At 37.9% G+C, this 13614-nt stretch overlaps 1 protein-coding gene across 1 annotated transcript in view; it reads right to left on the minus strand.

Annotated features, from left to right (window-relative positions):
- Positions 1–13614, minus strand: part of ext1c (exostoses (multiple) 1c) — a 55787-nt gene that overhangs the window by 17450 nt on the left and 24723 nt on the right. The window contains exon 4 of the mRNA XM_042011548.1: positions 2778–2885. Within this exon, the coding sequence (XP_041867482.1) occupies positions 2778–2885 (108 nt within the window). The remainder of the gene's footprint in view (positions 1–2777; positions 2886–13614) is intronic.

Genomic DNA, 13614 nt, shown 5'->3' on the forward strand with positions numbered 1-13614 from the left:
GTGAATAGAACATGTTGAGAATGTGTTTAGAATGTAATGAGAATGTATTAAAAACGTAATGAGAATGTGGTTAGAACGTAATGAAAATGTGATTAGAACATGTTGAGAATGTGTTTAGAATGTAATTAGAATGTGATTAGAAAATATAGAGAATGTGGTTAGAACATAATGAGAATGTGATTAGAACATATTGAGAATGTGTTTAGAACATGTTGAGAATGTGTTTAGAACGTAATGAGAATGTGGTTAGAACATATTGAGAATGTGATTAGAACGTAATGAGAATGTGATTAGAACATGTTGAGACTGTGTTTAGAACGTAATGAGAATGTGGTTAGAACGTAATGAGAATGTGGTTAGAACGTAATGAGAATGTGATTAGAACATGTTGAGAATGTGGTTAGAACATATTGAGAATGTGGTTAGAACGTAATGAGAACGTGGTTAGAACGTAATGAGAATGTGATTAGAACGTAATGAGAATGTGGTTAGAACGTAATGAGAATGTGGTTAGAACATAATGAGAATGTGGTTAGAACGTAATGTGAATGTGATTAGAACATGTTGAGAATGTGGTTAAAACATATTGAGAATGTGGTTAGAATGTAATGAGAATGTGGTTAGAATGTAATCAGAATATGATTAGAATGTAATGAGAATATGGTTAGAATGTAATCAGAACATGGTTAGAATGTAATCAGAATATGGTTAGAATGTAATGGGAATATGGTTAGAATGTAATGAGAATATGGTTAGAATGTAATGAGAATGTGGTTAGAATGTAATCAGAACATGGTTAGAATGTAATGAGAATGTGGTTAGAATGCAATGAGAATGTGGTTAGAATGTAATCAGAATATGGTTAGAATGTAAACAGAATATGGTTAGAACGTACTCAGAATATGGTTAGAATGTAATGAGATTGTGATTAGAACATGTTGAGAATGTGATTAGAACATGTTGAGAATGTGGTTAGACCATATTGAGAATGTGTTTAGAACGTAATGAAAATGTGATTAGAACATATCGAGAATGTGGTTAGAACATAATGAGAATGTTAATAGAACATGTTGAGAATGTGTTTAGAACATGTTGAGAATGTGTTTAGAACGTAATGAGAATGTGGTTAGAACATGTTGAGAATGCGGTTAGAACATATTGAGAATGTGGTTAGAATGTGGTTAGAATGTAATGAGCATGTGGTTAGAATGTAATGAGAATATGGTTAGAATGTAATCAGAATATGCTTAGAATGTAATCAGAATGTGATTAGAACATGTTGAGAATGTGATTAGAACATGTTGAGAATGTGTTTAGAACGTAATGAGAATGTGGTTAGAACATATTGAGAATGTGTTTAGAACGTAATGAGAATGTGATTAGAACATATCGAGAATGTGGTTAGAACATAATGAGAATGTGATTAGAACATGTTGAGAATGTGTTTAGAACATGTTGAGAATGTGCTTAGAACGTAATGAGAATGTAGTTAGAATGTAATGAAAATGTGGTTAGACCATATTGAGAATGTGTTTAGAACGTAATGAGAATGTGATTAGAACATATCGAGAATGTGGTTAGAACATAATGAGAATGTGATTAGAACATGTTGAGAATGTGTTTAGAACATGTTGAGAATGTGTTTAGAACGTAATGAGAATGTGGTTAGAACATGTTGAGAATGCGGTTAGAACATATTGAGAATGTCGTTAGAATGTAATGAGAATGTGGTTAGAACGTAATGAGAATGTGATTAGAACATGTTGAGAATGTGTTTAGAACGTAATGAGAATGTGATTAGAACATGTTGAGAATGTGTTTAGAATGTAATGAGAATGTGATCAGAACATGTTGAGAATGTGTTTAGAACTTAATGAGAATGTGATTAGAACATATTTAGAATGTGGTTAGAACATAATGAGAATGTGATTAGAACATGTTGAGAATGTGTTTAGAACGTAATGAGAATGTGATTAGAACATGTTGAGAATGTGTTTAGAACGTAATGAGAATGTGATTAGAACATGTTGAGAATGTGTTTAGAACATAATGAGAATGTGATTAGAACATATTTAGAATGTGGTTAGAACATAATGAGAATGTGATTAGAACATGTTGAGAATGTGTTTAGAACGTAATGAGAATGTGATTAGAACATGTTGAGAATGTGTTTAGAACGTAATGAGAATGTGATTAGAACATGTTGAGAATGTGTTTAGAACATAATGAGAATGTGATTAGAACATATTTAGAATGTGGTTAGAACATAATGAGAATGTGATTAGAACATGTTTAGAATGTGGTTAGAACGTAATGAGAATGTGGTCAGAACATATTGAGAATGTGTTTAGAACTTAATGAGAATGTGATTAGAACATGTTGAGAATGTGTTTAGAACGTAATGAGAATGTGGTTAGAACATGTTGAGAATGCGGTTAGAACATATTGAGAATGTGGTTAGAATGTAATGAGAATGTGGTTAGAATGTAATCAGAATATGGTTAGAATGTACTCAGAATATGGTTAGAATGTAATGAGAATGTGATTAGAACATGTTGAGAATGTGATTAGAACATGTTGAGAATGTGATTAGAACATGTTGATAATGTGGTTAGACCATATTGAGAATGTGGTTAGAACATAATGAGAATGTGAATAGAACATGTTGAGAATGTGATTAGAACATGTTGAGAATGTGTTTAGAACGTAATGAGAATGTGATTAGAACATATTTAGAATGTGGTTAGAACGTAATGAGAATGTGGTGTTTGTGTTACCTGGAGTAATAATCTCTCATCTCCCTCAATCACTGCCTGGTTCCACTGGATGACATCGGAAAACGGGAGTTCCCATCCGTTACTCAGCAACACTGGGATACACGCAGCCTGCAAACACACACACACACACATCTGTATGAGGTGCAGCTTCTACGTCCATGAACATCTGCTTTTGACGTTGGTATCAGCACCTGATCCCGTTGTTTGCAGGATTGCTGTTGGGAAGCTGGAGTGTGGAATTATTTCTGTCTTTAGATGTTTGGAAATCTGACCCCCGTTATCTGATCTCTGAACTCTGATCCCTCACCTCTGACCCCTGACCTCTCACCCCCTGACCTCTGATGTCAGACCTCTGATCCTTGATCGCTGACCACTGACCTCTGACCTACCCCTGCATGTTGACCTCAGGTGAATATTTCCAGTTATTTTACTGAAGTATAACTTCTATGTATTATAAGAGGTAAGTGTTGACAATGAATAAATATAATTGGTTAAAAAGGTTGGTTGAAATAAAGAAAACCATCTACATAAAGTGATCTAATGCATAAACGAGTAGGAAAAGATAGATTCTCCCTGAAGAACCTTTAGCACTACACTTCTCGTGCTCCTCTGTGAGGAACTGGCCAATCACTGAGATCCAAAGCCTCAGGTAATCAAGCCTTGTATTCATTTCCTGTCAGCTACGTCCTGATGGATAAAATGGTGTATGGCTACATTGTGCTAAGCTAACCCTGAACTGATTAAGATCCATAGGGTAAGAAACCTAAATATTCCCCCAAACAGAATTTCATTGATTATTATTGTCATGTTTACATCTTGTAGTGTGATCAGCTGACTGCCACTAACCAGGCCTGACATGCAACGAGAGACCCACCCATTGACTCAACGGCGAGTGAAACTCTGTGAGACCTGATAGGTTACCTGTAAAAAGAGGTGATGATTGACAGGCTGCTAAATAGCTGTAATAGCTGCCCAATGCTGTGCTATGATGCAAACGTTGCCAATCTGAGCCTAGCTACTTCCATGGCATAGGTAAATGCTGCTTCATGCACAACCTTGTTTTTGCAAAAATAGATTTGTTTCCAGTTGAGTTTACCAAAGATGCTATTTTTCCAAATCAATGTTTACAAAAAAGTAGTGTCTATTTGTTCATTGTGTATCTCTTGTCGTGGTGATATAAGGGGCCTTGGAGCAATGTTATTGGTGCAAGGAGGGGTGATAAAGCATGCTGAGCCTTTTTAGGACCTCTAAATCACGGCGAAGGACTGTAACTCATACCATATTTGTTGTTTTAGCACAATTTGTTGCTCCTTGTTTTATTTATAGCGTAAATTCATTACTAATTAGAGCAGTAATATCACTGAATACTTGAAACGGTCACTGTTGAAATGACTGCGTCAGGATATATTGTATTTATACTTCACTGCTATAAACACCTCAGATTAGACATTTGATATACTTTTGTTGTACAACTGAATCTTTTTGAGAATCTGATTTGAACCAATTGATATAAAGCGGACTGTTATTGACTGGAGAGAATGCACGAGATAGACAGAATATGAGTGTAATGAGCTTTTGGATTTCCTCGGGCCAGCCCATAGGTCCGTTTTTTTCCCCCAGGCTTTTACAACTGATGTTGATGAATCAGGAGTCACACCCGACCCGGAGGTAAAGCACTACCAACTGGATCTGCATTGGATCCTGAAACCCCAAAAGATTTCCAGTGTGAACTGCGTGGCGAGCCAACGGAACCACGAGCATGAGTGTGTATGCACAACCCCCCACCCCCCTACAGATACTGGAACTTATTCAAACACGACACAGGTTCAAACAAAAAGTGTCCAAACGAGCAATAAGACTGATCTGGGAAGTGGGTCTTTCTTTTTTTAATTTCTTTATCGTTTATTGTCCAACCAAAGCGTTAATTTGTGTGTCACTGTATTATTCTTATTGAAACAACTGACCACAACAAACTCCACTCGTCTATTAATATTGAGATCGAACCACCAGCTCGTAAAGATTCAGCATCTTCTGTTACTGGTCCAGTCACTATCACAGATCACTAATGGCCTGTCAAGGTGGATTTCTACTCGCGCGGCATCTGCATGTGGTCAGTCATGACGTAGCTGTCGCATGGCATCTGCACATGATCGGTTACGGCGTGCACTCTAAGAAAAGTCAGTAAAAATACGGGAGAATGTATCGTAAATATTTGACGAAATATTCCGTAATTACGTTTTAAAGGAGCTTGTTCTGTATTCCTCCACACTGTCTTCTTCTTGTGTGTCATTGGCGGACAACAAACAACATTGTAACAGTGTATTATTGCCACTAACCTGTAAGGACTGTCGATCAGAACAGGTAGGTCACAAAAAATATTGGAAAAAGAAAAAAAACAAACAAAAACTAGAAAAATGCTGTTGTGCAATAACAAAGAACACTGTAAGATTGAAAACATATGTACTCGCACCAGTGGCAACTTACTTAACCATCAGCCTACTAGGCAGAAACTGAAAGGTCTCTGACGTCGAGAAGCTAATACATTTTGGTATTATTACAATAGCACAAGTTGAATTCAAAAGTGTGAAAGTGCTCTAAAGCAGTTTAAGTGGTTTAAAATACTTTGCAGAGATATTATTAAGCTGGAGTCAAAAGTAGAAATATAGCATTTTACTGTGCTAAAATGGTGGAATGTCCAATAAATTACTGTTAAAAAAAACTGCTAATAAATTCCAATATTTCTCTTTTTTTCAAATTCTAACAATTTGACATTTTTTATTAAGCTTCAATCCCCTTTGATTCTGCAGCAAGGGAACTCTGCCAATTGCAGCACACAGCTGAGTGCAACAAGTTAATTCAGCTTGCAGCCGTTTAAATGATATCAACAGCAATAAGTGTCAGCAGGAGAAAAGTATCTAACTTGTAGGATTTGAACCTAAATCATAAGGGTTTGTTTGGACCAAAGAACATCTTTAAGTGCGCACGTGCAGCCAGAAACAGTGGCAACTGAATGCAGAATTACAGTAAAAGTTGTGTTTTGCTGGACACTGCTCAATGGTGCATCCTGCTGAAGCTGTTTTCAGCTCATTATGCATAAGACTGTCCAATTGATGGGCCGAAATCTGTATTGTCCAATCCGCATTTTACCTGAAGGGCTATTGTCCAATCAGAGAACCCACAAATTCACGCTGCATCGAGAAGATACAAATTCGCTGCACATCTTGGGACCAAGAACACAGAAACTGCGGACGACACAGACAAACCCGAAAGAATTTCACTAGTTGTGACTACACTTGTCAGCTGTGAAAGTGCCTTCAAGTCCACCAATGCTTTGCGGTGTGATGTCAATGTTCACGAGCTCTGTTTCATTTAGCATCTTGAGACCTCTGTGGTAAAATATCTAGCTAATCTAAAGACACTGAGCATATTATTTGTTGACTTAAAGGTTTTCTGTAGAAGACTACTATTAAGTTTGGGACAAGTGTTGACATATTACTGCCTTCAATATCTGGTGCTGATTTACGCTAAGATCTCTTTTCTTTGACAGCTTTGTTGAACATTTCATGTGCTGCCAATTAGCCACGTCTGCCAGTTAACAAGATCGCTCCTTTGGCTAAGTGACACAACAGTGGCTAATTACTGAAAACCGTGATCGGTGTTGTTTGTTGGTTTTAAGCAACGGTTTGTTGGCAATGTAGTGAGGCAGCTTGAAGCCTCTATGTTCTATTTGAATTACGTGTGGTCCTTTTTAACTGTTATTAGGTTGTTCAGATAGTATCCTTGTATTTCATAATGAATGTTTGTAATATTTGTGAATATAAATCTGTGACATTGTCTGAATACTTAAAGCACAGCAGATCCCACAGACATGTCAATAATGTATATTTCTCTTGTGGCCACCAAGACTTTGGTAAAAAGTTTCCCTCTTTCAGCCGCTTTGTTGTACTTATGGCAAGAATTCACAGAGATCAAAGAACTAGAGAAATTACTAACCGGAGCATTTCTGTGCAGTTAAAAAATTTAGTTTTTGTTTAAAAGAGTATCCAAATATAAAAGGGCTTGTGTCTCACTTGAGTAGCCACTTAGAAGAAGGGCTAACAGTAAATTGTCCTTTTAATGCAAGTCCCAAGACTTTTAATGTTAAGTCATCCTTCACGTCTCATATTTCCCTAACCCTACCCCTAGGTATCATAGGGGGTGGAGTCCGACCCAAATAACCCATCTTTGTGAAGTGACAGGGCAGTCTGTACCCAGAGAAGATTTTAGGCTGCTGCAGATAACTTGTTTTCAGGTGAGAGAGCCATTTTAGCAGAAGATGAACAAGAGGGAATTAATGTAGAACATCAAGGACCTGGAAATAATGAAGTGAATGATACATACACAAATAATTTAGCTCTCTTTTACTTGTGCTTGCAGGCAAAATATTTAGTTCCAGCCTCCACCGGTTACTCCATCCACTAAAGCATATGCCAAAATGGAGCAAGTGAAAAACTTAGTTGAAAAAGCTATGCCAACACTCAGAAATGATATGATGGATTCACTTATGGCTAGACTGGAGGTGATTGGGGTAAGCTGTGTTGATGACCTAAAACTTGTCAAGACAGAAGATGTTGAGGGAGTTCTCCCACCTATCCAGTGCAGACGAATGGTCCAAGCCTTCAGTGCGGGTAAGTTGCTGTCAAGTTTGATCAATGCAAAAACAAAAGGATTAGTGGTTATCAGTTTTTGCACACTCTGCACAAATAGTGCTTTTGGTATAGTCATTATTTCGTTTAAGGATCCTTTACTGTGGGTCGATAAGGAAGAATTTGCCATTAGAGCTTATAGCTAAAAAATAGATTCGATTAGATTAGATTAGGTTTTATTACCTCACAGTGGAGAAATTCACTTGTTACAGCATCTCTTGTTATAGAATAATGCCCACAATTGTTAACAAAATAAAACAGCAATCACAATAGCTTGGCAGAGGTCTGCACTCTAGTTATCAAAGTAATTAGAAATGTCTTGTAAACCTTTGAAAAAGGTATTGTTTCATTCATACTGAGTTGTCAATTATTCAAATAAAGTTCAATGTTCAGACATTTAATTATCCAATCAGCTGTGATATATATATATATATATATATATATATATATATATATATATATATATATATATATATATATATATTTCACACCATTTGTCAACGCATATTAGAAGTTTTGAATACGATTTAAATATTATTGACCCTAACCCAACTTTAGTGAAGTGACATAACAATGTAGATGTTGACAATTAAATTGATCCCTTTTTGGTAGTTAAACCTCAAGTGCAGAGCACAGACTATTTAACTGTGTTGATAAATTCTATACCAATTATATCTGTTCAGTGAGGACAGTCGTATATCCCCTCACTTTTCTTGTCTTGAAATATGTATTGTGGTAGCCTTTTGACACATGTTTTGGTTTAACATTTTGGATCAAGAACCTAAAGCTTATAGAATCTGAATTCATGTCTTCATAGTGATAATAGTCACGTCTGGCAAATGTAGGAAATAAAACCCACCAACTTTCCTCTTCACTTAGTTTGTGTGTTACGTTTCTAAATATTGTTTGTTCTGTTAATGTTCTGCTCTGTATGTTATTCAGATTCCCAAATTGTGTTTGGCCCTCCCTCTGCTTAACGGGATAAAGACTATTCTCCAGTATCGCCTCTTCCATCTGGTTCCAAAGAGTGTGCCCCCTCGTGTAAAGCATATGTGGTACCATAGCACAAAATGCCACCAAACCTTACAGCTGCATGACGTGAAAAGACCAAAACCTAAAGACAGGCAGGAATTGGTGCGTATCATTATTGATAATGTTCTTGAAAAGGAGCAGGGGAGGCCTAGAAGAGCCAAGCTAAGGCTCATTGCTAAGCAGATTGTTGAGAAATACCTGTGCTCGTTCCAGGACACAGCTCTAGATGGAACCATAGTAGTTGGAACAGGATATGACTCCATTTTTATTCAGCTTGAAAACCGACTTGACAATCTAAGGAGACCATTAACCATCTCTTTATGGGAGAGACCATCAAAAAGACCAGCAGAGGATGAGGTGACAGCAAGGACAAAATCCTCGCAGTCAGACAGTTATGGATGTGTGCAGTGGCAGCCTGATATTGGGAACTCAATGGAGCTAGAAACCAAGCAAGAAGAACTAAAAACCGCCTTCAAATCTGGTCAACTTCAGGAGTCTGATGTCCAAAAATTGATGGCTGACACATATTCCCTCCAGCATGCAGATATAAACAATGACAGCTCTGTAAACAGGTTGTTGGAGGAATGGCCCTTTCTCTTTAAGGCAGTCTTCCTTTTTAATCACACATGCACTCTTCTTGGCTTTCCAGTACATTTCAAACAGGCAGATGAATAGTCCAGGAAAGAAAAGACAATTTGAGACTTCTTCAATTCAAAGGGGATGACAAATGAAGGTGCTGACCATTTGGAGCTGATCTCTGGAATTGCAAAATACTTTGGGGGAATCTGCTGATCAAATGTTCCTCCATAATGAGGTATGTATATATATATATATATATATATATATATATATATATATATATATATATATATATATATATATATATAAATTGTCCCCTCGCCCTCCGTGGGCAGTCTCTCGTCCATCTAAGCTCGGGTCCTCTACCAGAGACCTGGGAGCTTGAGGGTTCTGTGCAGTATCTTTGCTGTTCCTAGGACTGCAGTCTTCTGGACCGAGATGCTGTAGCCACTCTTCCAGTTTGGGGGTTACTGCCCCGAGTGCTCCGATGACCACGGGCACCACTGTTGCCTTCACTTTCCAGACCTTCTCAAGTTCTTCTTTTAGACCTTGGTATTTCTCCAGTTCCTCATGTTCCTTTTTCCTGATGTTGCAATCGCTTGGTATTGCGATGTCAACCACAACGGCTTTCCTCTGCTGTGTGTCCATCACCAAATTTGTCCGGGCTGGTTATCTATTACCATTTTTTTGGTCTGGATCTGGAAGTCCCACAGGATTTTAGCTTGGTTATTCTCTACCACCTTCGGAGGGTGTTTCCCATCTTGACCCTCGGGGCTTCCAGTCTGTACTCCGCACAGATGTTCCTGTACACTATACCAGCCACTTGGTTATGACGCTCCTTGTAAGCTTTCCCTGCCAGCATCTTACACCCTGCAGTTATGTGCTTGGATTGTCTCAGGGGCCTCTTTGCACAGTCTACACCTGGGGGTCTTGTCTTGTTTGGTAGATCTGGGCCTCTATTGCTCTGGTGCTCAAGGTCTGCTCCTGTGCAGCTATGATCAGTGCCTCTGTGCTGTCTTTCAGTCCAGCCCTTCTAGGCCATTGGTAGGATTTCTCAATATCAGCCACTTCAATTATCTGTTGGTGGTACAACCCATGGAGGGGCTTCATCCGTTCAGGCCATCTCCCTGATGTATTTAAGGATGTTGGATGTTTCGTCCTGGATAGTGGTTCTGACCCTCACTAGTCCTCTGTCTCCTTCCTTGTGCTTAGTGTACAGTCTCAGGGTGCTGGATTTGGGGTGGAACCCTCCATGCATGGTCAGGAACTTTCATGTTTTCACATCTGTGGTCTGAATCTCTTCCTTTGGCCAGCTTATTATTCCCGCAGGGTATCTGATGACCGGCAGGGCATAGCTATTAATTGCTCGGACCTTGTTCTTGCCATAAAGCTGAATGCTGCGTTTTTAACCGTTTTATTTATATGTTTTGTAAGTGGACTTGTTCCCATGTTCTGATACAGGTGATTCCTGTGTCTGAAGGGGAATGAGGTTTCAAAGTTGCCATGGATGGAGAGACTGTAAATGACCACATCAACTCCCCCATTGTGGCGCTGAGCTATGCCTTTTGTTTGTTTTATGTTTTCAACATTAAATATCAAAAGGAGATGTTTCTCATGCTGGAATTCATTCAAAGGTGAGAAGAGCTTTGTTTATGCTGTGAAATATTGTGGTCAGGTTTCTGGTTCCAATGTTTATGCCCCAGCAGTTGCTGCAAAGCAGATTGAGCTCTCCACCAGAGACTGATGAAAGATGAGAAACATTAAATGCAGTGCAGACATTAAATGATTCAGCTTCCTTCAAAAGTTGGAGTCTCCTGTCTTTCTTCTAGATGCTTCTGTGTTACATTTCCAGTCCAGTCTGTTGTTCAGCTGAACTCTAAGGTACTTGTAATCATCCACTATCTCTTCTACCAGCATGTAAACAGTATGTTCTTTATTCCTGTTTCTCCTGAAGTTAACAATTATCTCTTTTGTTTGTCTTCATTATGAGGTGAGTGTTCACAACATCTCACAAACTGACTGATCAGTTATCTTTACTCAGCATCTCTTCAGTCATCAGAGTATTTCTGCAGATGACAGGTCTCAGATTTGTATTGGAAGTCTGAGGTGTACAGTGTGGAGAGAAATGGTGAGAGTGAGGTCCCTTGTGGTGCTTCAGTGCTGCTGACCACCATCTCAGACACACAACCTTTCAGTCTTTACAAATACTGGTGTGCTTGTTGATACACTGCTTAAGATTGTATTAGCATCAAAGGAGGAGGAATTGCAGTGCTCACGGTCAAGGAGACGATCTGCACGAGGGACTTATTCTTCCATATTATTCGTCAAGAGATTTTTACCTGTGTTATTCTGATAGAGGTTTCAATCATACCTGGTACCTCTGCAGACACAACTTATGACATCATCAGTGCTATTATCAATATGCTACAAACACAACATCCTAACCAGTTCATTGCAATACCTGGAGACTTTAACAGTGTCTCTCTCTCTGCAACATTACCCGTGTTCCAACAGTTTGTCAGCTGCTTCACCAGAGAAAATAAGTGGCTTGACATATTTTATCCAAATAATAGGAATAAACCTGGTTCTTCTCACCTCCGCCTACAACCCCATTGATCAGCAGCAAGCCATCATCACTTTTAAACTTGGTCAAATGAAGGTGAAGATGCTCTGAGAAGATGTTTTGAAGCACTTTGTGCTACACATTGTATGAAAAGTGCTATATAAATACTGAATGATTGATTGATTTAATAGATACTTTTTCCTTTAAATATTGTCTTGATTGTGGGTTGTCTTTAAGAAATAATGTCAACTATTGTATATATAACAATGAACAGATTTCAGAATGATCTGACTGCTGCTATCTGGAGCTTGCTATATTGCTAGCATATTCGAGAATGGAAGTAGTAAAATATATCAATAGTTTTTTTAAATATTGGAACCCTATGATTGAAACCCAGGACATTCTGCATTAGTAAATGGTACATCACTCACATTGTTTATGTGGAAGTTCCTTTGGAGGAGGTGTACAAGTCTGTCAAAACAGTTACAAAACAGGTGCAGTTCAGACAATGACTCAAGTATTTACTGCACTTTTAGTTAACTCTGTTAACCTATTTTTCAGTTGTTATATTGACACATCTACAGCATTGTCAAATCACCACAGTCTCCAAATGTAATCTGACTCCAAAATTCTCATTACTTTTAGCTGTCGCGATCTCCAACTCTACATGTGTGTAAATAACAAAATGTGATTCGGGTTAGCAGTCGTCATGAAGTGTCCATGTTCTGTTACTAATATAAATAATGCATTCTTTTTATTTATAGAGTCTTTCTGGGGATCAATCCTGAAAGAGGAACAAAAGCAGTGAAAAACGGGAGAAAGAGGCAGCATGTTCCAGCAAGACTGTAGACGTTCCTCTCTGAATTGAATGACTTAGAAAATCAGTGGAAACTTTAAGGACATAAATTATGTTTGAATTGTTTTTGTGATTAGTAGAATGAGTTGATATTTATTTGTTTTTTCCTTTCCTTGACCTCTTAAGTGGGAAAACACTTTTGCTTTTGTAATGTTTGAAGTGTTGTGGTTGGAAACTCTTTTCATCATTTGTTTGTAAAATACATTGTTTTTCCATGATTTTGTGGCCTGTCCCTTGTAGTGGACTTTTGGGTTTCTGTTGTAAAGAACGTAATTATGGAATGTCATGATACTGTTTATTTTTATGTGGCTACAATGTAATACTTTTTATTGATTGATTTATTAATTTTATGTTTTTGTTGTTGGTGTTTGTTGTTATTGTTTTGTTGTTTGTGAATTTTGTAATTAATTAAAAGGATGCATGACTTTTAGGTTTCAGACTTATGTCCTGCACAGGAGAGAGAAATGAATTGCGGGGTCACTGGACTCCAGAGAAAACATGAATAATAATAAATAATTACAAAATATATTTTACTGAGACATCTGTATGGCCCTCATTTGTTCTTAAAGCTAGACTTTTCTTACAACTAAAGGAAGTGTCTGTATATAAACGGTAGCATTTGCTATATAGGTACAGATTTCCCAGTTATTTGATTAACGGCAGTGTCCGTACAGTACCAGTACAGTTTACTGGTAATTTTCTGCCAGCAACTTCTCTGTTTTTCTTTGGATCTTTTTCTTAGAGTGTAGCTAATGCTGGTGAGTTTGCTCTCCACTCGAGCGTAGGGGGGAATGTGACGTTTTGTTTCATGTTGCAGTTTCTCCTCCTAACCTGAAGGTGGCAGAAGGGGTGGTATCCGCCAGTAAACTCACTAAGTCGGCGTTCTTTTGATGGTTCACTTCAGTTCGGTGGTATTTCCTGTTTTAAAACAACAAAGGCGTCCAGTATGGGTCAATGTCTTTATTAGCTTGTGGAAGAAAATGAAGAAATAATTTGATCAGTCTCTCATCAACTCGATCCACTAGTTATTGTTTTTAAAAACGGTGGTTACCACACACACAGATTGAATGAGAAGATCCAGATATCTGGCAACACGTGATCCCAAACTGACCAATCACAAGG

Source organism: Melanotaenia boesemani, chromosome 17, assembly GCF_017639745.1.
Source record: "Melanotaenia boesemani isolate fMelBoe1 chromosome 17, fMelBoe1.pri, whole genome shotgun sequence".
In the NCBI taxonomy this organism is placed as follows: domain Eukaryota; kingdom Metazoa; phylum Chordata; class Actinopteri; order Atheriniformes; family Melanotaeniidae; genus Melanotaenia; species Melanotaenia boesemani.